Below are 25,304 nucleotides of genomic sequence, written 5' to 3'. Positions count from 1 at the left end.
TTCTCCTTTGCATCTTTCCTGTTTCTTTCTGTTCTTTTATTCCTAAATAAATCTATAAAATTACGTTGGTCTTGATCACGTTACTTTGGAGTGTATTATAATCAATCTAAGAGCCTCTGATCAGTAAAGGACATTACATCACGAGTAGTGACTTCAGATAAATAGATTGATTACGCTGATAATTAATTAAGTTACCACCGTTAATTAATTAATTACGTGTTAATCAAGAGAGCTTAATAGTCTCCTGGAAACTATATTTCAGGTGGTGCCCCAAACTTTCGAGGTGATATTATTTTTCATAATATCCACGTCACAGACGCAGGCGTCGGTGACTAGACCATCCGTCACTTTCACTACAGACGTTTTTGTAAACGTAATAAAACTTTTTTTCTTTCCATTGGTTGGTGTGTGTTAAGCGTTTTACTGAGTTGAATAACACCCACCCAATCTTTTTTTATATTCTATATTTCTTATTTAGTGTGATTAATAGTATTATTGACATTTTATGTCTTAATTGTATACTTATATACTTATTTTTAAGTTATTGCTATTAACAAAATTTGCACTTTAAAATCAGAATTTCAAGATTAAAGTCAAATTTTTCACTTCAAAATCAGAATTTGGATATTAAAGTCAAAATTTTCACCTTAAAATCAGAATACTGAGATTACAGTCAGAATTTCATTTCAATTTTCAGCCAAGATGCATTGTAATGGGCTGATATTTTACAGTAGTGAGGAACGCTTCATGAATTTGCTGAGATTGCTCACCCCTCCCCCCGGGTAGAAGGCGGGTGTGGGTGGTGGCTTGTTTCACAATTTGCTGAACCGTGTGTGTTCTGATTGGCTTGTTTCACAATTTGCTGAACCGTGTGTGTTCTGATTGGCTTGTTTCACTATTTGCTGAACCGTGTATATTCTGATTGGCCTGTTTCACATTAGCTCATCCCGCCCCCCAGCCAATTGAGTTCTGGGACCGCCTACCTGGTCAATTTTCCCCTCACTTGACGTGTGCTTTTGTACTGGGCCGTCGGAGTTAATTGTTTCCACCTTTCTTCGTTCACCAGAGTTTTGACAAAGGAAATTCAGCATATTAGGTAAGATAAACGTCCTTTCCCTAGCCCTGAGTTATTTTGGCTGTATTCAGCTCAGTCTGCTTCGAACGCTTCATCATTGAATTTACATTAGCTTTGGTGGTCTTAATCGTTTTACCAGTGTGGTCACAGTGAAAATGATGATGAAAGAACAGCACAAAGGTACCAAAACAGACGTTTAATAAGGTGGAGACGGTAATAACACGCCCGTGTAGACTGTTACAATACAATATTGTGCACAAGTGCATCAGAACAGGCACTTAATAAGGTGGAGATCATCATAGTGCTCTCAAGTAGGCTGTCAAAATACAATCATTGCAGTGGCCTCACGTCTTTTCAAAAGCTATACAATGAGTGTGTAATAATTCCCTGGTGTCCTCTGCTTATATCTTACAGTGATATGGCTTCACCCAAATTCCAGTATCGGGGCTCGTCCTCCGAGCTCACCCTGAAAGCCTCCGAGGATGCGGTCAAGCTGGTCCGCGAAAAGCAGCACCACGGCGCCTGGAGGGCCAAGACCGCCGACAGGGTGAGGGAGGAGGCGAAGGCTCGCGTGCTGGAGCAGGGTGGGGACCCCACAGATAAGGCCCTTGTACTAGCTCAGAGCGAGCTTCAGCTTGGGCAGTACAGGGGTCAGACCTTCCACTGGCTGCTGGGGAATGATGTGGGCTACGCTTGTCACCTCATCGCTTCCCATGAGAGAGAGAGAGAGGAGGGAAACACCGTGCTGACGCCATTGATGGCCAACAAAGATGCCCTGGCATCCTACGCCAGGCTCTTTCCCCCAATGGTCGCTGCCATCAACCAGCGCAGAATGGTGGAGGGCACACTTCCCCTGGCTGGGCTCCACGGCACAGTGCTGGGCTTCGGTGACCACCGCCATCGCACATACAGATCCCTGTATGATGCCAGGGACACAGAGAGTCGAACGTAAGTGCGTGATTGTATTTCCATTTGTGCACGCATGCTCACTAATGCCGACATTGTGTTTCCAGCTACGTGAACTGGGTCCGTAAAGAGACTGTGGCACCAGGATCCAAGATGCACGCCTTCCAACAGTACATCTTAGCTCGTGATAAGGAGCCATCGGAAGGTCAATAACCACGCAGACAATGTGAAGCATTACTGAGATGATGTTCAGTTGACACCGTGTATCGATTTTGTGTGTGTCACAGGTCATGCATCCCTGGACCCAGACACGGTCTCTGACGCGGAGCTCGTGGCCTCAGCCGCCGAGGTTGACTCTCAGCTCTGTGAGTGTAAATGCTGGGCAGCAGCGCTGCCGTCATTTGCTCTCATCATTCAAATCGAGTCTCTCATGTCATGACTCAACACAGCCACCATCACGGACGACCTGCCGGCACCAGTGCCATCCACCTCCTCCCACCACGTACCACCCCAAGCAGACAGAGCGCCTGCTACAGGTGTAGCAGAGACCGGCGGTGGTGCACAGGTGAGCTCTTAATTGAGCAGGAGGGTAACGGGGGTAACAGATGCGCTCTTGTGTTTCAGCTGCTGCCCAGAGGCTGGAGGGCGACGCTCCCCGAGGAGCAGCAAGACTGGGTGGGCCGGGCTCTGTTCCGCAGGACGGGCGGCGGGCAGTCCGTGCTCACCACCGACCTCCGCTTGTGGTGGTATCCACCCGGACCCCGGCTCGTCTACACGCAGCCTCCTGCAACGTCCCACCCCTTCTTCCAGCAGCCGTTCTTCCTGTGGATGCCCTATAGAATGTGGGCCTACCCCCTGAAGTGCCCCACCTGCAAGAGCTCCCTCCGGGCCGCCGGCCTGTACAAGACGGTGCGGAGGGTGCTGGACAGGAGCAGGTGGTACTTCATGGGGACGGAGTACCTGGAGTGCCATGGCTGCAGGAAGAAGGTGGCGGGCTGGTCGCAGGCCATCCTGGAGCAGCTGGACCTGTCGCACCGACGGGAGTTCCCCGCTGTCCTCACGTACAGGTGAGCGTTCAGTCGTGTCGTGTGGTGTTGTTATTTTTGTGTAGTGTTTCATTTTTGCTTGACGCTGCTTTTCCCTCTCAGGTTGGCCTGCGACAAAGCGCTGATCAACACGCTAAAGGTGCGCACATTGGGCAACAGCGCCACTCGCCTCCACGCCACCCTGGTGGAAGAGCACACCACGGCCTGGATACACCAATCCCACAAGTATCTGGGCGTGCTGTGTAAGCTGGGGGTCGAGCGGTCACGGCCATTCCCTCAAATGCACCCGGTGCCCGGCGTGTCCTGGTTACTTGGGGTAAGTTGGAGAATTTTCTGGCTGTAATACAGAGAGAATAATCTTTTACGATGATGATGGTGACGACTTTTTATTTCTTGAGGGATATTTGCAAAGAGAGTGAGAATACATTTCTTCTTCTTCAACATTTCTTCTGTCGCAGGTGTACGTCCGCGACGCCACGTCGAGGTTGCCGGAGACGAAGGCCAAGATCACCTCCGTGTTTGGCTCCATCTTAAAGATGGACTCAACCAAGAAGGTGAGGGTCGTCGTCGCGAAACGGTCCGCTGTCCAGCGTGCCGGAGCTCACAATCTGCGTCTTTCAGGTCACCAACAAGCTGGCAGGCACCGCCGCCAGGTCCGCCGCCTGGTCCACAAACGTGGGCAACGAGCACGGGCAGGTGCTAATGTCTGTCCTGACGGCGGCAGAGGGCGACAGTCTGGCAGACATGACGGCAGGACTGATGCGCCGGTACCGCGACGCAGGTGTGGTGGCAAAACTACAATAACTGCAATGTGGATGAGTTTAAGCAAAGCCAGAAACGTGTTGAAAAAACCATTGGAGAGCAATCACCCGACCCATGCCCACGCCGTCCAGAGAGGCAATGCTCAGGTGAATAATAAAAAATGTGTTTTTCCTCAACGCAGGGCAGGCCCCTCCGAAGGTCCTGTACGTGGACCGCGACTGCTGCGCCAGCGGGGAACAGTTGCACGTGCGGCAGCTGTTTCAGGAGTGGCCGGAGCTGATTGTCCGTCTGGACGTGTGGCACCTCATGCGGCGGTTCGCCAGAGGTGTGTTGAGGAATTTCTCGACTTCGACAAAGAGAGAATTGTCTTCTATGAATATTTATCGATGAATCTTTGCAAAGAGGGCACACTGTCACACTGAAAGTAATCGACTCGATGAGGCAGCCTTCACCACCGACTCTCCCATCGGTCTGAACAGTAATAATCGTTTTTCCATCACAGGTGTGACCACAGACGCCCACCAGCTGTACGGCCTCTTCATGGCGAGGCTGTCCTACGCCATTTTTGTGTGGGACGATGAAGACGTGGCTCGCTTGGAGCGGGCTAAGCGGTCGCAGGAGGGGGCAAGCCACGTGACGCTGACTGCCAAAGAGATGGCCCGACACTGCCGGCGTCGCACGAGGGGCGCGGAGGAAACGCGGCGGCTCAAGGCTGGACGCCTTCTGGTCCGCGAGCGACACGCAGGGCAGGCCCCTGATCGACCGAGACAGAATGCTGGACATTCAGAGGACCCAGGCCCGACATCTGGAGTGCATCCAGGACCCCGCAGGAGTAGCGCTCTACACACAGACGGGCGAGATCACCAGAGGCGGGGTGAAGCTACCCGTCTACCGATGCGCCAGGGGGTCCACGTCCCTGGAGTCGTTTCACCTGCACCTGTGCCGCTTCATCCCGGGTAAGGACGAGACTCGAACGGATCGGGCGCGCGGGCGTCGAGCTCACTGTCTGGTTCGCTTCGACAGGTACGTCTGCCAGCGACGTACGCTTCCAGGTGTACCTGCTGGAGGGCCTGGCGCGGTGGAACGAAGACAGGGGCAGGGCCTCCGTCGAGGGAGGCCACCGGTCGCTGAGGTGCTACGACGCCCAGCTGGTGCACTCTTTCGGTCTAAAAACCCAGAGGTTCTTGGGCAAGACCCTGGTTGAGACCTACACAGTACCCAGGGAGTACACAGGTAAGACGTCCTCGTCGTCGAGGGGAGCAGCCGCGCAAACGCTTCATCGCCGGTGTACCCGTCTCGCAGGACAACTCATTGGGGTGGAGTACCTGTACTCCCAAACGGGGGCCGTGCTGCAACTGGATTTGGGCGACCCCGATGAGGAGAAGGAGGAGTCCTCGGATGAGGGGTTCGACCAGGAGGGACAAGAAGTCCAGGAGAAGGAGGAGGTGGAGGAGGAGGAGGAGGAGGAGGAGCAGCCGGAGGAGGTCCGCCTCTTAAAATACCACCACGCTCTCCTCCTCCAAGAGCGTGAGATGGAGCAGGAGGAGGAGGTGAGGCCTCAGCCCGCGTGAGGCGCGATTTGACGCAGTGACCCACCTCTCTTTCCTTCTGACCAGATCGTAGTCGGTCCAGACGGCCACGGCGGATACCAGCACGTCGTGGCGTTGGCTCTCGCTCTCGCCGCGCTCAGGCACCGGCCCTTTGTGTCTCAAAGGCAGGCCGACGACATCGCCGCCCTGTGGCAGCGCCTCCCCGTCAGGGACAAGGAGCCGGTGTCCTTCCCGCCGCCGACGAGCCGCAGGCGCGCCGATACAGCTCCGCGCGTGGAGAGCGTGAAACGGTAAGTCGACGTCAAACTTGGCATCCCGCGAGCGAACGTAGCACTCATGTAGGCGTTTTTCCCTGCAGCGCCGTCCTGGGTCAGGGGGCGGGAGCGGCGCACTCTCCCAAGGTCAGCAGGCTCGTGGAGGCTCTAATGTTGGAGCTGTGCCGCGCCAGAGACAGCGAGGGTGCCACCGTAGCCGGGGTGCGCGTTCATCGTTGGGCCGGTCTCATCAGGGACTACAAGTCCATCCGGGACAATATATTGAGCTGCCCCACCCTGATGGCACATACCCATATCACCCTGTACGAGGTGAACCAGCGGACCCTGTCCTCCTGGTGAGTGCTCCCGCGTCAGTCAGCTGAAGAATCCAACGTCGACGAGTTTGACTGTCGTCTGACTCTTTCTCTACAGGTACAATGAACGCGCCAAGGTTGCGGCAAGGGAGACGCTGCACGCAGGCGCAGCGCCCCCCAGTGCCCCACGGACGTCCGAGGCCCTCCCCGCTGCCCGGAGTCTGCTGCCGGAGGTCATCCAGCCCGACCGTCCCATGCAGCACAACCTGCCCGCTGACGAGTCAGGCCTGGCCGTGACCCGCAGGGGCCCGCTAGCACCGGGCCTCTTCGCATTGGCTGTGCAGCAGGCCGAGACACCGTCCTCCTCGCTCACGTCGCCCACCGCCACCGGGCCCTCCACCGCCACCGGGCCTACCGCCGGACCCTGCGCCGCCGGTCCCTGCACCGCCGGTCCCTCCACCGCCGGACCCTCCACCGCCGGTCCCTCCACCGCCGGACCCTGCACCGCCGGTCCCTCCACCGCCGGTCCCTCCACCGCCGGTCCCTCCACCGCCGGACCCTGCACCGCCGGTCCCTCCACCGCCGGACCCTGCACCGCCGGTCCCTCCACCGCCGGTCCCTCCACCGCCGGACCCTCCACCTGCTCCACGGCAGCAACGGGAGTCTCCCGTACCACACGGTGGAGGTGGAAGGTTCTGCAGGAGAAAGCCCGTCTGGCCCAGGAGGACAGTTCTGCCACTCCTAATAAGGCCAGGCGGGTATTTAATTGCAGCTCCTGTGGGCAGCCGAGAACGCGTGCCACTGGCCACAGCCGGTACAAAAAGGTGGCTTTCTGTTCAAAAACGGACGGACGGACTGTGGAGCAGTGGCACGCAGACATGGCACGAGAGGAGGCCTCTGCCAAGGACCATTTGTAAATAGTGTGTAAATGTAAATTTTTCCTCAGGCCGATTGTAAATACTTTGTAAATAGTGTGTAAATGTAAGTTGTTCTTCAGACCGATTGTAAATACTTTGTAAATAGTGTGTAAATGTAAGTTGTTCTTCAGACCGATTGTAATAAATAGAGTGTAAATGTAAATGATTTTTCAAATAAATTTTTTGTAAAGAAAATATCTATCTCCTTCACTTCATGTTAAGTTCAAAAATGATTTTTCAAATAAATTTTTGTAAAGAAAATATCTATCTCCTTCACTTCATGTTAAGTTCAAAAATGATTTTTCAAATAAATTTTTTGTAAAGAAAATATCTATCTCCTTCACTTCATGTTAAGTTCAAAAATGATTTTTCAAATAAATTTTTTGTAAAGAAAATATCTATCTCCTTCACTTCATGTTAAGTTCAAAAATGATTTTTCAAATACATTTTTTGTAAAGAAAATATCTATCTCCTTCACTTCATGTTAAGTTCAAAAATGATTTTTCAAATAAATTTTTTGTAAAGAAAATATCTATCTCCTTCACTTCATGTTAAGTTGAGGTGAGTTCTTGACACAACACCAAAGCTAAGCAAAAATCACACCTTGAGTGCGTTAACGTTCCAATGTCCACGATAACGGTCCAATGTCGAGAACCAAGGCTCGCCGCGTTAACGTTCCAATATTCGGGTGGGGGCACCGGGGGCGCGCGGCGCGCAGTTCGCCAGCGGCTCGGCGGCGTTGGGCCGCGCCTGGGGCCCGCCCGGGGGCTCCTCGGCGGGTGTCGGGGTGCGCAGGGCGCGCGGGTGGGGCCGGGCCGGGCGGCCGCCGGCGACGAAAAGATTGCGCACCTTCCTCGTTGGCGATGGCTCTTCTCTGTTTCACTAAATCTCTTGTTTCAGTATTTGCTCAGCCCCTCCCCTCGGGTAGTTACTCTCGGTGGGCGGTGACGTGTTTCAATTTGCTCAACCATGTAGTCTCTGATTGGCCGGCCGGCGACACACTCGACTCGCTCCCCCAGGCAGTATATTACACTTGTAGTATATTGTACACTTACAGTACACTTAGTATATTGTTTCCACCGTTCACCACAGACTTTGACCGAACGAAATTGAGCACATAAGGTAAGAAAACGTCCGTTTCGCGCCGTAATTTATTTCGCCTCAAAACGTCTGTAATAGAGCTTAAACATGGCATTGACCGATTGATTTTTAGCCCGAGGCTAACCGCTAGCTCGCTGATAAACGTTCGCGTTTTCGCCCGAAAACGTCGCGTAAAATACAAAAATGAGGTTCTATCTATGAGGTACAAACTTCTGGGATGTTTTTGTGGTGGTTTCTGTATTTTATTTTCCAAAATGAGCGCGTTGTGACCCCATTTTGCCCGACGTGAACCGCTAATTTCTGCTAAAAACCTCCGTTTTTTTGAATGTCAAGGTGGTCCATAAACTGAAAACATGCTGCAAATTGTGAGGCACTGTCTTGGGAGTGTTATTCATGTGGTTCTTGGCCGAAACAACACTCTTAAATGTCATATTTGGGTCATTTGACGTCTATGTTGTGTATAGATGTCCCCGTTCTGTTTAAAAATTCATACAAGTGTCTGAGTATAAGGTTGGAGATGACAAAAGACCCCACAGTTGTGCTTTTTGATTTAAAATAATTGAACGACCTGTGCATTGACTGCAGTACAGGCAAACTCTAAACGTGGTGCACAAATGTAGCAAAATACATACACGACGCTGTGGATATAACATTAACATGAAGTGGGGATTATAACAGTGATCTAAAATAGATTGTCAAAATACAATCTTGGTGTGGCCTCACATCACTTCAAAAGCTTTACAGTGAGTGTGTTTTAAGCCCCTGGTGTCTTCTGCTCGTAACTTACAGTGACATGGCCTCGCCAGAGTTCCGTTTTGAGGGCTCGTCCTCCAAGCTCACCCTAAGACCCACGGAGGATGCGGTCAGGCTGACCCGCCTGTACAAACAGCAGGTCAGCAGCTGGGACGCCAAGAACGTGGACACGGTGAGGGAGGAGGCGAAGGCTCGTGTGCTGGAGCAGGGTGGGGACCCTGCAGACATGGACCTTCTACTAGCTGAGAGCGAGCTTCAGTTCGGACCATACGCGGGCCAGACCTTCCGCTGGCTGCTCGAAAATGATGTGCACTATGCGTGTAGAGTCTTAGTGTTCCACGAGAAGTTGTCTGCAACGGAAAAGGCGTGGCCGGCGGCAGATACGAAGAACAAACATGCCCTCGCCTCCTACGCCAAGCTGTTTCCACCGATGGTCGCCGCTATCGACCGGCGCAGATTATTGGAGGCCAGGCGTCCCTCGGACGGGATCGATAACATGACGCTGGGTTTTGGTGAGCACGGCGACCGAACATTCAGGTCCTTGTATGGTGCCAGGGACGTCAGGACCCGACAGTAAGTTTGTGATTCTGTTTCCGTGCGTCCATGCACGCTCACTGATACTGGCATTGTGTTTCCAGCTACGTGCAGTACGTACGTAAATTAAAGATACCGGAGGGAAGCCAAATCTATCGACTTCAGCAGTACATCTTGGCACGTGACAAGGAGCCATCAGGTCAATATTCCACACAGACAAAAAGCATTATTGAGATGATGTTCAGTTAAACTTGAGTATTGATATATTGTGTTTGTTTACGCGTGTGTGCATCACAGTTCATGCGAGTGTGGACCCCAAGACAGAGTCTGATGCGGAGCCCATGGAAGTAGCTGCCGAGGTTGACTCTCAAGACTGTGAGTATAAATGCTGTGATGTTTACAGAGCTGCTGCCACTTGGTCTCATCATTTTAATTGTTTCTCTCGTGACTCATCATCTCAGCCACCATCGGGGACGACCTGGCGGCACCAGTTCAGTCCACCTCCTCCCTTGTTGGTCCCCAAGCAGCCAGAGCACCTGCCACGACAGAGGCTGTGTCCTCGCTGTCGTCAGCACAGTCCGACTCTGGTGCACAGGTGAGCTCTTAAGAGTGTGGGAGGTCAACAGGATAACTTTTCCTTCTCACTTTATGCTCTTGTGTTTCAGCTGCTGCCTAGAGGCTGGAGGGCGACGCTCCCCGAGGAGCAGCAAGACTGGGTGGGCCGGGCACTGTTCCGCAGGACGGGCGGCGGGCAGTCCGTGCTCACCACCGACCTCCGCTTGTGGTGGTATCCACCCGGACCCCGGCTCGTCTACACGCAGCCTCCTGCAACGTCCCACCCCTTCTTCCAGCAGCCATTCTTTTTGTGGATGCCCTATAGAATGTGGGCCTACCCCCTGAAGTGCCCCACCTGCAAGAGCTCCCTCCGGGCCGCCGGCCTGTACAAGACGGTGCGGAGGGTGCTGGACAGGAGCAGGTGGTACTTCATGGGGACGGAGTACCTGGAGTGCCATGGCTGCAGGAAGAAGGTGGCGGGCTGGTCGCAGGCCATCCTGGAGCAGCTGGACCTGTCGCACCGACGGGAGTTCCCTGCTGTCCTCACGTACAGGTGAGCGTTCAGTCGTGTCGTGTGGTGTTGTTATTTTTGTGTAGTGTTTCATTTTTGCTTGACGCTGCTTTTCCCTCTCAGGTTGGCCTGCGACAAAGCGCTGATCAACACGCTAAAGGTGCGCACATTGGGCAACAGCGCCACTCGCCTCCACGCCACCCTGGTGGAAGAGCACACCACGGCCTGGATACACCAATCCCACAAGTATCTGGGCGTGCTGTGTAAGCTGGGGGTCGAGCAGTCACGGCCATTCCCTCAAATGCACCCGGTGCCCGGCATGTCCTGGTTACTTGGGGTAAGTTGGAGAATTTTCTGGCTGTAATACAGAGAGAATAATCTTTTACGATGATGATGATGGTGACGATTTTTTATTTCTTGAGGGATATTTGCAAAGAGAGTGAGAATACATTTCTTCTTCTTCAACATTTCTTCTGTCGCAGGTGTACGTCCGCGACGCCATGTCGAGGTTGCCGGAGACGAAGGCCAAGACCACCTCCGTGTTTGGCTCCATCTTAAAGATGGGCTCAACCAAGAAGGTGAGGGTCGTCGTCGCGAAACGGTCCGCTGTCCAGCGTGCCAGAGCTCACAATCTGCGTCTTTCAGGTCACCAAGAAGCTGGCAGGCACCGCCGCCGGGTCCGCCGCCTGGTCCACAAACGTGGGCAACGAGCACGGGCAGGTGCTAATGTCTGTCCTGACGGCGGCAGAGGGCGACGGTCTGGCAGACATGATGGCAGGACTGATGCGCCGGTACCGCGACGCAGGTGTGGTGGCAAAACTACAATAACTGCAATGTGGATGAGTTTAAGCAAAGCCAGAAACGTGTTGAAAAAACCATTGGAGAGCAGTCACCCGACCCGTGCCCACGCCGTCCAGAGAGGCAATGCTCAGGTGAATAATAAAAAATGTGTTTTTCCTCAACGCAGGGCAGGCCCCTCCGAAGGTCCTGTACGTGGACCGCGACTGCTGCGCCAGCGGGGAACAGTTGCACGTGCGGCAGCAGTTTCAGGAGTGGCCGGAGCTGATTGTCCGTCTGGACGTGTGGCACCTCATGCGGCGGTTCGCCAGAGGTGTGTTGAGGAATTTCTCGACTTCGACAAAGAGAGAATTGTCTTCTATGAATATTTATTGATGAATCTTTGCAAAGAGGGCACACTGTCACACTGAAAGTTATCGACTCGATCAGGCAGCCTTCACCACCGACTCTCCATCGGTCTGAACAGTAATAATCGTTTTTCCATCACAGGTGTCACCACAGACGCCCACCAGCTGTACGGCCTCTTCATGGCGAGGCTGTCCTACGCCATTTTTGTGTGGGACGATGAAGACGTGGCTCGCTTGGAGCGGTCGCAGGAGGGGGCAAGCCACGTGACGCTGACTGCCAAAGAGATGGCCCGACACTGCCGGCGTCGCACGAGGGGCGCGGAGGAAACGCGGCGGCTCATTCGGGAGGTGCTGGACGCCTTCTGGTCCGCGAGCGACACGCAGGGCAGGCCCCTGATCGACCGAGACAGAATGCTGGACATTCAGAGGACCCAGGCCCGACATCTGGAGTGCATCCAGGACCCCGCAGGAGTAGCGCTCTACACACAGACGGGCGAGATCACCAGAGGCGGGGTGAAGCTACCCGTCTACCGATGCGCCAGGGGGTCCACGTCCCTGGAGTCGTTTCACCTGCACCTGTGCCGCTTCATCCCGGGTAAGGATGAGGCTCGAACGGATCGAGCGCGCGGGCGTCGAGCTCACTGTCTGGTTTGATTTGACAGGTACGTCTGCCAGCGACGTACGCTTCCAGGTGTACCTGCTGGAGGGCCTGGCGCGGTGGAACGAAGACAGGGGCAGGGCCTCCGTCGAGGGAGGCCACCGGTCGCTGAGGTGCTACGACGCCCAGCTGGTGCACTCTTTCGGTCTAAAAACCCAGAGGTTCTTGGGCAAGACCCTGGTTGAGACCTACACAGTACCCAGGGAGTACACAGGTAAGACGTCCTCGTCGTCGAGGGGAGCAGCCGCGCAAACGCTTCATCGCCGGTGTACCCGTCTCGCAGGAGAACTCATCGGGGTGGAGTACCTGTACTCCCAAACGGGGGCCGTGCTGCAACAGGATTTGGGCGACCCCGATGAGGAGAAGGAGGAGTCCTCGGACGAGGGCTTCGACCAGGAGGGACAAGAAGTCCAGGAGGAGGAGGAGGAGCAGCCGGAGGAGGTCCGCCTCTTAAAATACCACCACGCTCTCCTCCTCCAAGAGCGTGAGATGGAGCAGGAGGAGGAGGTGAGGCCTCAGCCCGCGTGAGGCGCGATTTGACGCAGTGACCCACCTCTCTTTCCTTCTGACCAGATCGTAGTCGGTCCAGACGGCCACGGCGGATACCAGCACGTCGTGGCGTTGGCTCTCGCTCTCGCCGCGCTCAGGCACCGGCCCTTCGTGTCTCAAAGGCAGGCCGACGACATCGTCGCCCTGTGGCAGCACCTCCCCGTCAGGGACAAGGAGCCGGTGTCCTTCCCGCCGCCGGCGAGCCGCAGGCGCGCCGATACAGCTCCGCGCGTGGAGAGCGTGAAACGGTAAGTCGACATCAAACTTGGCATCCCGCGAGCGAACGTCGCACTCATGTAGGCGTTTTTCCCTGCAGCGCCGTCCTGGGTCAGGGGGCGGGAGCGGCGCACTCTCCCAAGGTCAGCAGGCTCTTGGTGGCTCTAATGTTGGAGCTGTGCCGCGCCAGAGACAGCGAGGGTGCCACCGTAGCCGGGGTGCGCGTTCATCGTTGGGCCGGTGTCATCAGGGACTACAAGTCCATCCGGGACAATATATTGAGCTGCCCCACGCTGATGGCACATACCCATATCACCCTGTACGAGGTGAACCAGCGGACCCTGTCCTCCTGGTGAGTGCTCCCGCGTCAGTCAGCCGAAGAATCCAACGTCGACGAGTTTGACTGTCGTCTGACTCTTTCTCTACAGGTACAATGAACGCGCCAAGGTTGCGGCAAGGGAGACGCTGCACGCAGGCGCAGCGCCCCCCAGTGCCCCACGGACGTCCGAGGCCCTCCCCGCTGCCCGGAGTCTGCTGCCGGAGGCCATCCAGCCCGACCGTCCCATGCAGCACAACCTGCCCGCTGACGAGTCAGGCCTGGCCGTGACCCGCAGGGGCCCGCTAGCACCGGGCCTCTTCGCATTGGCTGTGCAGCAGGCCGAGACACCGTCCTCGCTCACGTCGCCCACCGCCACCGGGCCCTCCACCGCCACCGGGCCTACCGCCGGACCCTCCACCGCCGGACCCTCCACCGCCGGACCCTCCACCGCCGGACCCTCCACCGCCGGTCCCTGCACCGCCGGTCCCTGCACCGCCGGTCCCTCCACCGCCGGTCCCTCCACCGCCGGACCCTCCACCGCCGGACCCTGCACCGCCGGTCCCTCCACCGCCGGACCCTCCACCTCCTCCACGGCAGCAACGGGAGTCTCCCGTACCACACGGTGGAGGTGGAAGGTTCTGCAGGAGAAAGCCCGTCTGGCCCAGGAGGACAGTTCTGCCACTCCTAATAAGGCCAAGCGGGTATTTAATTGCAGCTCCTGTGGGCAGCCGAGAACGCGTGCCACTGGCCACAGCCGGTACAAAAAGGTGGCTTTCTGTTCGAAAACGGACGGACGGACTGTGGAGCAGTGGCACGCAGACATGGCACGAGAGGAGGCCTCTGCCAAGGACCATTTGTAAATAGTGTGTAAATGTAAATTTTGATTGTAAATACTTTGTAAATAGTGTGTAAATGTAAGTGGTTCTTCAGACCGATTGTAAATACTTTGTAAATAGTGTGTAAATGTAAGTTGTTCTTCAGACCGATTGTAAATACTTTGTAAATAGTGTGTAAATGTAAGTTGTTCTTCAGACCGATTGTAAATACTTTGTAAATAGTGTGTAAATGTAAGTTGTTCTTCAGACCGATTGTAATAAATAGAGTGTAAATGTAAATGATTTTTCAAATTAATTTTTTGTAAAGAAAATATCTATCTCCTTCACTTCATGTTAAGTTCAAAAATGATTTTTCAAATTAATTTTTTGTAAAAATATCTATCTCCTTCACTTCATGTCAAGTTCAAAAATGATTTTTCAAATTAATTTGTTGTAAAGAAAATATCTATCTCCTTCACTTCATGTTAAGTTCAAAAATGATTTTTCAAATTAATTTGTTGTAAAGAAAATATCTATCTCCTTCACTTCATGTTAAGTTCAAGATCGTCAAGCTTTTGACAATCCGCCTTGGATTACATTGGAAACGGTGAGTTCTTAACACCACACCAAAGCTAAGCAAAAATCACACCTTGAGTGCGTTAACGTTCCAATGTCCACGATAACGTTCCAATGTCCACGATAACGTTCCAATGTCGAGAACCAAGGCTCGCCGCGTTAACGTTCCAATATTCGGGTGGGGGCACCGGGGGCGCGCGGCGCGCAGTTCGCCGGCGGCTCGGCGGCGTTGGGCCGCGCCTGGGGCCCGCCCGGGGGCTCCTCGGCGGGTGTCGGGGTGCGCAGGGCGCGCGGGTGGGGCCGGGCCGGGCGGCCGCCGGCGACGAAAAGATTGCGCACCTTCCTCGATGGAGATGGCTCTTCTCTGTTTCACTAAATCTCTTGTTTCAGTATTTGCTCCCCTCGGGTAGTTACTCTCGGTGGGCGGTGACGTGTTTCAATTTGCTCAACCATGTAGTCTCTGATTGGCCGGCCGGCGACACACTCGACTCGCTCCCCCAGGCAGTATATTACACTTGTAGTATATTGTACACTTACAGTACACTTAGTATATTGTTTCCACCGTTCACCACAGACTTTGACCGAACGAAATTGAGCACATAAGGTAAGAAAACGTCCGTTTCGCGCCGTAATTTATTTCGCCTCAAAACGTCTGTAATAGAGCTTAAACATGGCATTGACCGATTGATTTTTAGCCCGAGGCTAACCGCTAGCTCGCTGATAAACGTTCGCGTTTTCGCCCGAAAACGTCGCGTAAAATACAAAAATGAGGTTCTATCTATGAGGTACAAACTTCTGGGATGTGTTTGTGGTGGTTTCTGTATTTTATTTTCCAAAATGAGCGCGTTGTGACCCCATTTTGCCCGACGTGAACCGCTAATTTCTGCTAAAAACGTCCGTTTTTTTGAAAGTCAAGGTGGTCCATAAACTGAAAACATGCTGCAAATTGTGAGGCACTGTCTTGGGAGTGTTATTCATGTGGTTCTTGGCCGAAACAACACTCTTAAATGTCATATTTGGGTCATTTGACGTCTATGTTGTGTATAGATGTCCCCATTCTGTTTAAAAATCCATACAAGTGTTTGAGTATAAGGTTGGAGATGACAAAAGACCCCACAGTTGTGCTTTTTGATTTAAAATAATTGAACGACCTGTGCATTGACTGCAGTACAGGTAAACTCTTAACGTGGTGCACAAATGTAGCAAAATACATACACGACGCTGTGAATATAACATTAACATGAAGTGGGGATTATAACAGTGATCGAAAATTGATTGTCAAAATACAATCTTGGTGTGGCCTCACATCACTTCAAAAGCTTTACAGTGAGTGTGTTTTAATCCCCTGGTGTTTTCTGCTCGTATCTTACAGTGACATGGCCTCGCCAGAGTTCCGTTTTGAGGGCTCGTCCTCCAAGCTCACCCTAAGACTCAAGGAGGTTGCGGTCAGGCTGACCCGCCTGAACGAACACCAGGTCACCAGCTGGGGCGCCAAGAACGTGGACACGGTGAGGGAGGAGGCGAAGGCTCGTGTGCAGTACATCTCAGCACGTGACAAGGAGCCATCAGGTCAATATTCCACACAGACAAAAAGCATTATTGAGATGATGTTCAGTTAAACTTGAGTATTGATATATTGTGTTTGTTTACGCATGTGTGCATCACAGTTCATGCGAGTGTGGACCCCAAGACAGAGTCTGATGCGGAGCCCATGGAAGTAGCTGCCGAGGTTGACTCTCAAGACTGTGAGTGTAAATGCTGTGATGTTTACAGAGCTGCTGCCACTTGGTCTCATCATTTTAATTGTTTCTCTCGTGACTCATCATCTCAGCCACCATCGGGGACGACCTGGCGGCACCAGTTCAGTCCACCTCCTCCCTTGTTGGTCCCCAAGCAGCCAGAGCACCTGCCACGACAGAGGCTGTGTCCTCGCTGTCGTCAGCACAGTCCGACTCTGGTGCACAGGTGAGCTCTTAAGAGTGTGGGAGGTCAACAGGATAACTTTTCCTTCTCACTTTATGCTCTTGTGTTTCAGCTGCTGCCTAGAGGCTGGAGGGCGACGCTCCCCGAGGAGCAGCAAGACTGGGTGGGCCGGGCACTGTTCCGCAGGACGGGCGGCGGGCAGTCCGTGCTCACCACCGACCTCCGCTTGTGGTGGTATCCACCCGGACCCCGGCTCGTCTACACGCAGCCTCCTGCAACGTCCCACCCCTTCTTCCAGCAGCCATTCTTTTTGTGGATGCCCTATAGAATGTGGGCCTACCCCCTGAAGTGCCCCACCTGCAAGAGCTCCCTCCGGGCCGCCGGCCTGTACAAGACGGTGCGGAGGGTGCTGGACAGGAGCAGGTGGTACTTCATGGGGACGGAGTACCTGGAGTGCCATGGCTGCAGGAAGAAGGTGGCGGGCTGGTCGCAGGCCATCCTGGAGCAGCTGGACCTGTCGCACCGACGGGAGTTCCCTGCTGTCCTCACGTACAGGTGAGCGTTCAGTCGTGTCGTGTGGTGTTGTTATTTTTGTGTCGTGTTTCATTTTTGCTTGACGCTGCTTTTCCCTCTCAGGTTGGCCTGCGACAAAGCGCTGATCAACACGCTAAAGGTGCGCACATTGGGCAACAGCGCCACTCGCCTCCACGCCACCCTGGTGGAAGAGCACACCACGGCCTGGATACACCAATCCCACAAGTATCTGGGCGTGCTGTGTAAGCTGGGGGTCGAGCAGTCACGGCCATTCCCTCAAATGCACCCGGTGCCCGGCGTGTCCTGGTTACTTGGGGTAAGTTGGAGAATTTTCTGGCTGTAATACAGAGAGAATAATCTTTTACGATGATGATGATGGTGACGATTTTTTATTTCTTGAGGGATATTTGCAAAGAGAGTGAGAATACATTTCTTCTTCTTCAACATTTCTTCTGTCGCAGGTGTACGTCCGCGACGCCATGTCGAGGTTGCCGGAGACGAAGGCCAAGACCACCTCCGTGTTTGGCTCCATCTTAAAGATGGGCTCAACCAAGAAGGTGAGGGTCGTCGTCGCGAAACGGTCCGCTGTCCAGCGTGCCAGAGCTCACAATCTGCGTCTTTCAGGTCACCAAGAAGCTGGCAGGCACCGCCGCCGGGTCCGCCGCCTGGTCCACAAACGTGGGCAACGAGCACGGGCAGGTGCTAATGTCTGTCCTGACGGCGGCAGAGGGGGACGGTCTGGCAGACATGACGGCAGGACTGATGCGCCGGTACCGCGACGCAGGTGTGGTGGCAAAACTACAATAACTGCAATGTGGATGAGTTTAAGCAAAGCCAGAAACGTGTTGAAAAAACCATTGGAGAGCAGTCACCCGACCCGTGCCCACGCCGTCCAGAGAGGCAATGCTCAGGTGAATAATAAAAAATGTGTTTTTCCTCAACGCAGGGCAGGCCCCTCCGAAGGTCCTGTACGTGGACCGCGACTGCTGCGCCAGCGGGGAACAGTTGCACGTGCGGCAGCTGTTTCAGGAGTGGCCGGAGCTGATTGTCCGTCTGGACGTGTGGCACCTCATGCGGCGGTTCGCCAGAGGTGTGTTGAGGAATTTCTCGACTTCGACAAAGAGAGAATTGTCTTCTATGAATATTTATTGATGAATCTTTGCAAAGAGGGCACACTGTCACACTGAAAGTAATCGACTCGATGAGGCAGCCTTCACCACCGACTCTCCATCGGTCTGAACAGTAATAATCGTTTTTCCATCACAGGTGTGACCACAGACGCCCACCAGCTGTACGGCCTCTTCATGGCGAGGCTGTCCTACGCCATTTTTGTGTGGGACGATGAAGACGTGGCTCGCTTGGAGCGGGCTAAGCGGTCGCAGGAGGGGGCAAGCCACGTGACGCTGACTGCCAAAGAGATGGCCCGACACTGCCGGCGTCGCACGAGGGGCGCGGAGGAAACGCGGCGGCTCATTCGGGAGGTGCTGGATGCCTTCTGGTCCGCGAGTGACACGCAGGGCAGGCCCCTGATCGACCGAGACAGAATGCTGGACATTCAGAGGACCCAGGCCCGACATCTGGAGTGCATCCAGGACCCCGCAGGAGTAGCGCTCTACACACAGACGGGCGAGATCACCAGAGGCGGGGTGAAGCTACCCGTCTACCGATGCGCCAGGGGGTCCACGTCCCTGGAGTCGTTTCACCTGCACCTGTGCCGCTTCATCCCGGGTAAGGATGAGGCTCGAACGGATCGAGCGCGCGGGCGTCGAGCTCACTGTCTGGTTTGCTTCGACAGGTACGTCTGCCAGCGACGTACGCTTCCAGGTGTACCTGCTGGAGGGCCTGGCGCGGTGGAACGAAGACAGGGGCAGGGCCTCAGTCGAGGGAGGCCACCGGTCGCTGAGGTGCTACGACGCCCAGCTGGTGCACTCTTTCGGTCTAAAAACCCAGAGGTTCTTGGGCAAGACCCTGGTTGAGACCTACACAGTACCCAGGGAGTACACAGGTAAGACGTCCTCGTCGTCGAGGGGAGCAGCCGCGCAAACGCTTCATCGCCGGTGTACCCGTCTCGCAGGAGAACTCATCGGGGTGGAGTACCTGTACTCCCAAACGGGGGCCGTGCTGCAACAGGATTTGGGCGACCCCGATGAGGAGAAGGAGGAGTCCTCGGACGAGGGCTTCGACCAGGAGGGACAAGAAGTCCAGGAGGAGGAGGAGGAGCAGCCGGAGGAGGTCCGCCTCTTAAAATACCACCACGCTCTCCTCCTCCAAGAGCGTGAGATGGAGCAGGAGGAGGAGGTGAGGCCTCAGCCCGCGTGAGGCGCGATTTGACGCAGTGACCCACCTCTCTTTCCTTCTGACCAGATCGTAGTCGGTCCAGACGGCCACGGCGGATACCAGCACGTTGTGGCGTTGGCTCTCGCTCTCGCCGCGCTCAGGCACCGGCCCTTCGTGTCTCAAAGGCAGGCCGACGACATCGTCGCCCTGTGGCAGCGCCTCCCCGTCAGGGACAAGGAGCCGGTGTCCTTCCCGCCGCCGCCGAGCCGCAGGCGCGCCGATACAGCTCCGCGCGTGGAGAGCGTGAAACGGTAAGTCGACGTCAAACTTGGCATCCCGCGAGCGAACGTCGCACTCATGTAGGCGTTTTTCCCTGCAGCGCCGTCCTGGGTCAGGGGGCGGGAGCGGCGCACTCTCCCAAGGTCAGCAGGCTCTTGGTGGCTCTAATGTTGGAGCTGTGCCGCGCCAGAGACAGCGAGGGTGCCACCGTAGCCGGGGTGCGCGTTCATCGTTGGGCCGGTGTCATCAGGGACTACAAGTCCATCCGGGACAATATATTGAGCTGCCCCACGCTGATGGCACATACCCATATCACCCTGTACGAGGTGAACCAGCGGACCCTGTCCTCCTGGTGAGTGCTCCCGCGTCAGTCAGCCGAAGAATCCAACGTCGACGAGTTTGACTGTCGTCTGACTCTTTCTCTACAGGTACAATGAACGCGCCAAGGTTGCGGCAAGGGAGACGCTGCACGCAGGCGCAGCGCCCCCCAGTGCCCCACGGACGTCCGAGGCCCTCCCCGCTGCCCGGAGTCTGCTGCCGGAGGCCATCCAGCCCGACCGTCCCATGCAGCACAACCTGCCCGCTGACGAGTCAGGCCTGGCCGTGACCCGCAGGGGCCCACTAGCACCGGGCCTCTTCGCATTGGCTGTGCAGCAGGCTGAGACACCGTCCTCCTCGCTCACGTCGCCCACCGCCACCGGGCCCTCCACCGCCACCGGGCCTACCGCCGGACCCCCCACCGCCGGACCCCCCACCGCCGGACCCTCCACCGCCGGACCCTGCACCGCCGGTCCCTCCACCGCCGGACCCTCCACCGCCGGACCCTCCACCGCCGGACCCTCCACCGCCGGACCCTGCACCGCCGGTCCCTCCACCGCCGGACCCCCCACCGCCGGACCCTCCACCGCCGGACCCTCCACCGCCGGACCCCCCACCGCCGGTCCCTCCACCGCCGGTCCCTGCACCGCCGGACCCTGCACCGCCGGTCCCTCCACCGCCGGACCCTCCACCGCCGGACCCTGCACCGCCGGACCCTGCACCGCCGGTCCCTCCACCGCCGGTCCCTCCACCGCCGGTCCCTCCACCGCCGGACCCTGCACCTCCTCCACGGCAGCAACGGGAGTCTCCCGTACCACACGGTGGAGGTGGAAGGTTCTGCAGGAGAAAGCCCGTCTGGCCCAGGAGGACAGTTCTGCCACTCCTAATAAGGCCAAGCGGGTATTTAATTGCAGCTCCTGTGGGCAGCCGAGAACGCGTGCCACTGGCCACAGCCGGTACAAAAAGGTGGCTTTCTGTTCGAAAACGGACGGACGGACTGTGGAGCAGTGGCACGCAGACATGGCACGAGAGGAGGCCTCTGCCAAGGACCATTTGTAAATAGTGTGTAAATGTAAATTTTGATTGTAAATACTTTGTAAATAGTGTGTAAATGTAAGTTGTTCTTCAGACCGATTGTAAATACTTTGTAAATAGTGTGTAAATGTAAGTTGTTCTTCAGACCGATTGTAATAAATAGAGTGTAAATGTAAATGATTTTTCAAATTAATTTTTTGTAAAGAAAATATCTATCTCCTTCACTTCATGTTAAGTTCAAGATCGTCAAGCTTTTGACAATCCGCCTTGGATTACATTGGAAACGGTGAGTTCTTAACACCACACCAAAGCTAAGCAAAAATCACACCTTGAGTGCGTTAACGTTCCAATGTCCACGATAACGTTCCAATGTCGAGAACCAAGGCTCGCCGCGTTAACGTTCCAATATTCGGGTGGGGGCGCGCGGCGCGCAGTTCGCCGGCGGCTCGGTGGCGGCCGCCGGGCGCCGAAAAGACTGCGCACCTTCCTAATCTTCTCTGTATCGTTCCAATTTTAGTTGACGTAACAGCGAACTGTTACATTCGAAACATGCTCTCAGAACAGTACATATAGGTGTGATAGGGCTCACACCCTTGAGTCATGGTGCAGCACTCACTGCTGATTTGAGGTCCAGTGGCCATGTTCTGCAACCTCACCAAGCAGGAAACCAATATAAATGCACTATACTTGGAGCATGTTCATATGGAAGGGGATTTAGGCCTGTGAACAAAAAGAAATGGTAGAATTTTAAAGTAAAAATTAAAATAAAGTCAGAATTTCCTCTATAAAAACACTGATCAAGATAAGGTCAGAATTCCTCCTCTATAGTCAAATTTAAGAGACTGATTTCTGAGATCAAAGTCATTTGAAATCAAAGTCAGAATTCTCACTATAAAGTCAGGATCGATTTTTAGATCAAAGTCTCACTTTAAAATCAAATTCTCACGTGAATTTTCACGCAAGATGTATTGTGATGGCTCGATTGTTAACAAAAATAAGGAACGCTTCACGAATTTGCGTGTCATCCTTGCGCAGGGGCCATGCTAATCTTCTCTGTATCGTTCCAATTTTAATTGATGTAACAGCGAACTGTTACACTAGATACAAGGTCTCCCAGAATCTTATATTGGTCTGTTCCTCATCAGCCGTTTGAGTCATGGTGCAAATTATTTTGCGTCTTGTGCGCTCATGGTCAGATTATGTGACCTTACCAATGCTCCCGGTTCGCTAGTATATGAAAGTAGTTAGATTTCGTCTTGATTTTGTGCTTCAGTGACATTTAAAATGTGGAGCAAAGGCTCATGGGGGAAATATGCAAATACGCAGGGATCTTGGTGCACGCGATTGGTAGAAAGCTGCCCCTTCCCGTTAAGTCTGGCTGCAGCTTGGAGATGGGGCGGAGCTCCACATTCAGATCACTCTGACAAAGAGTGGGGTTAGGGCAAAATGCTGAGTTCCTAAAATGGTCCAACGCCAAGGAGTTTAATATATGAAACGTGTACCTCTGTAGATAGCCATGTGACTAGAGAACATTGTCCAATTACGAAATGGTTGCATGTTTTCTTTGCAGGCAGTCAGCTGTTAATCTGGTGGATGACATGATAAAACAAAACAAAAAAATCAAGATTCATGCAACCATATTTACAATTACATCAGCATTACCCTTTGTATCGATTTGGAATTTAGAGACCACATATCAGCAATGTAGTGTTGTTTGCCCATAAAATGAAACAGGTAAAAACACTGGGCATGCAATTGCAGCATTTAGCCTCAAGATGGGGCCAGACAGCAAGCTCACTTTATTGTGAAACTTGCTCATGTCACTGGAAAAATGGTTTTTCATACCTCTGGTTCAAAATACTTGAAAGGGTATGTTGCTCATATCATGACTTTTCATACTGGCTGGATAGGGAAGTCAGGGTCCAGACTTGTTGGATCTCAAAATATGATCCTCCCGTTCTGTCTCCTTAACAGTGGGTGAGATGTCTGGGTTTATAAGTGCTCGGTCTAGCGACCAAGTACAATATCAGCTGAAGTCAATAAAGTTCCAGCCTCACTGTCTCCTCCCTCTGAGGTGCCAACTCCTCCCTCACCCAACAGACACAGCAACAGATGAAGTAGCAATGCTACTTATCTTAGGGGTGGGATTCTAGTAAAAAAGTTATTTGTAAAAAATTAATCTCAATGAATTGCAGTTTCATGGTAGAAGAATATTTGCCACATGAAGCCACATTTTTTAATTTGAATGTTTTTGGTATATTATTGAATCAAATGATGGAACAGTGAGGGAAAACTAAAAAAAAATCAAAAACAATTCATCTGGCTTTGTGGGACTATTAGAACATCAAAGAAAGTGAAGAAATTGATAAAAATGTAAAAGTCAAGTTAAATTTTTGTAATTTTATAAAAACATTGGTCCTGACACGACGACAGGGCCGGCCCTGACTCAAAATGCCAAAGACATTTTTCTTCAAGACTCAAAAATAACTCAAGAACAACTTGTCTGGCTTGGGGACTATTTGAACATCAAGGAAAGCGAAGAAATTGATTAAGATGTAAAAGTCAAATTTTTGTAATTTGTTGAAAAATTGGTCCAGACACAACGACGACAGAACTGGCCCTGACTCAAAATGATGAAAAATGTCATGTTTTCAAAACTCAAAAAGTAATTGAAAATCAACTCGTCTGATTTCTTGGGAATATTTGAACATCAAAGAAAGCAAAAAAAAAAGATTAAAATACAAAATTCGAATATTGGAGAGTTTTTGAAAAATTGACCCTGACGTGATGACGACAGGGCCGGCTCTGACTCAAAATGCCGAAAAACAGAAATTTTCTCAAAACTGAAAATATAAATCAAAAACAACTTGTCTGACTTCTTGGGTCTATTCAAACATCAAGGAAAGTGAAGAAATTGATTGATTTTTTTGAAAAATTGGTCTTGACACAATGACGATAAGGCTGGCCCTGAGCCAAAAAATTTTTTTCAATCTTTCTGTCAACCAGCCCGTCCTGCGCTTTGGTCCCTCCTCAGAAGTCATGACAGACTGAGCATTCAACACAATCATCCCCCAGGACCTGGTACATAAATTGGGGCCCATGGGTCTTAATACCCCTCTGCAACTGGCTGCTGGACTTCCTCATCGACAAAATCCAGTCTGTATGAGAGGACTGTAACACGTCCATTGTCATCTCCCTGTGCACTGGCTCCCTCAGGGATCTGTTCTGAGCCTCATGCTGATCACCCAGATGACGACCCATGACTGTCAACCCAGGTACAGCAGCAACCACGTTCTGAAGTACGCAGATGACACAGTAGTTGTGGGCCTCATTCAGGATTACAACTAACTGGCATACAGGGACATGTGTTGGACTGCTGCAAGAGGAACCTGGTCCTGGATGTCAACAAAGCTAAAGAGTCATTTAAACTTCAGGAGATCGGGACCCAGCCACACACCCCTCCACATCACCGACACAACAGTGGAGGCCATGAGTATAGTAAAATACTCGGAAGTGCCTATCACCGATGATTTCAGCTGGTCACTTCACACCTGCTCCTTGCCGATGAAGACACAGCAGCACCTGCACTAACTGTGGTGGATGATTCTCTCCCTATCCGAACCACGTTCAACATTGAGAGCCTGATAAGTAGCTGCATTTCATCTACAGAGTGAGGAAGACCTTTCAACTGCTGGCTCCTGGGCTGAAACAGAGGCAGTGACCTCACTGCGGCCACATGCAATTTAAGGCCCGAACCTCTCATTGCCGTGGACAGGGTTGAGGGCTGCGTTCCGCCAAGACACCATTCTTCCCAATGAGTACACCCCATGTACTCATCTTCTCAATTGTCAAAATTGAGATCAAAGTCAGAATTCCAACTACAAAGTCAGTTGAAACCTGATTTCTGAGATCAAAGTCAGAATTCTCACTTAAAATCAAATTCTCACTTGAACTTTCAGGCAAGATGTATTGTGATGGCTCGATTGTTAACAAAAATAAAGAACGCTTCACGAATTTGCGTGTCATCCTTGCGCAGGGGCCATGCTAATCTTCTCTGTATCGTTCCAATTTTAATTGATGTAACAGCGAACTGTTACACTAGGAGCAAGGTCTCCCAGGATTTTATATTGGTCTGTTCCTCATCAGCCGTTTGAGTCATGGTGCGGAATATTTTGCGTCTTGTGCGCTCATGGTCAGATTATGTGACCTTACCAATGCTCCCAGTTCGCTGATATATGAAAGTAGTTAGATTTTGTGCTTTAGAGACATTTAAAATGTGGAGCAAAGACGCATGAGGGATATATGCAAATACACAGGGATCTTGGTGCACGCGATTGGTAGAAAGCTGCCCCTCCCCGTTAAGTCTGGCTGCAGCTTGGTGA

General features: G+C 53.0%; 2 protein-coding genes, 1 long non-coding RNA gene and 2 other non-coding genes across 5 annotated transcripts; 3 read left to right on the top strand and 2 right to left on the bottom strand.

Moving 5' to 3' along the window:
* Nucleotides 1-1,493: 1,493 nt before the first annotated feature.
* Nucleotides 1,494-4,625, top strand: LOC128764612 (uncharacterized). Its single transcript, XM_053874517.1, has 11 exons — nt 1,494-2,023; nt 2,089-2,186; nt 2,269-2,346; nt 2,431-2,546; nt 2,606-3,048; nt 3,130-3,343; nt 3,486-3,581; nt 3,649-3,808; nt 3,971-4,114; nt 4,292-4,535; nt 4,577-4,625. Exons 1-11 carry the CDS (start codon nt 1,494-1,496, stop codon nt 4,623-4,625), a joined length of 2,172 nt encoding a protein of 723 aa, XP_053730492.1.
* Nucleotides 4,626-4,634: 9 nt separating this feature from the next.
* On the top strand, nt 4,635-5,222 carry LOC128765393 (uncharacterized). The gene is made up of 3 exons (XR_008415873.1): nt 4,635-4,745; nt 4,813-5,022; nt 5,092-5,222. It is a non-coding gene; the product is annotated as an uncharacterized LOC128765393 (long non-coding RNA).
* Nucleotides 5,223-7,771: 2,549 nt separating this feature from the next.
* LOC128764611 (uncharacterized) lies at nt 7,772-24,270 on the top strand. The gene is made up of 31 exons (XM_053874515.1): nt 7,772-7,946; nt 8,715-9,251; nt 9,317-9,411; nt 9,510-9,587; nt 9,674-9,807; nt 9,878-10,320; nt 10,402-10,615; nt 10,761-10,856; nt 10,924-11,083; nt 11,246-11,389; nt 11,566-12,018; nt 12,086-12,295; nt 12,365-12,588; nt 12,655-12,878; nt 12,947-13,198; nt 13,275-14,021; nt 15,929-16,107; nt 16,224-16,301; nt 16,388-16,521; nt 16,592-17,034; nt 17,116-17,329; nt 17,475-17,570; nt 17,638-17,797; nt 17,960-18,103; nt 18,280-18,741; nt 18,809-19,018; nt 19,088-19,311; nt 19,378-19,601; nt 19,670-19,921; nt 19,998-20,787; nt 24,139-24,270. The coding sequence occupies exons 2-31, from the start codon at nt 8,719-8,721 to the stop codon at nt 24,268-24,270; spliced, it is 7,749 nt and encodes a 2,582-aa protein (XP_053730490.1). The 5' UTR covers nt 7,772-7,946; nt 8,715-8,718.
* LOC128765412 (U6 spliceosomal RNA) lies at nt 21,913-22,018 on the bottom strand. The gene has a single exon (XR_008415887.1). It is a non-coding gene; the product is annotated as a U6 spliceosomal RNA (small nuclear RNA).
* A 643-nt stretch (nt 24,271-24,913) lies between the features above and the next one.
* LOC128765413 (U6 spliceosomal RNA) lies at nt 24,914-25,019 on the bottom strand. The gene has a single exon (XR_008415888.1). It is a non-coding gene; the product is annotated as a U6 spliceosomal RNA (small nuclear RNA).
* Nucleotides 25,020-25,304: the final 285 nt, after the last annotated feature.

This window comes from Synchiropus splendidus, chromosome 9, assembly GCF_027744825.2.
Source record: "Synchiropus splendidus isolate RoL2022-P1 chromosome 9, RoL_Sspl_1.0, whole genome shotgun sequence".
Classification (NCBI taxonomy): Eukaryota; Metazoa; Chordata; class Actinopteri; order Syngnathiformes; family Callionymidae; genus Synchiropus; species Synchiropus splendidus.
This window is presented reverse-complemented; position numbering and strand designations above follow the sequence as displayed.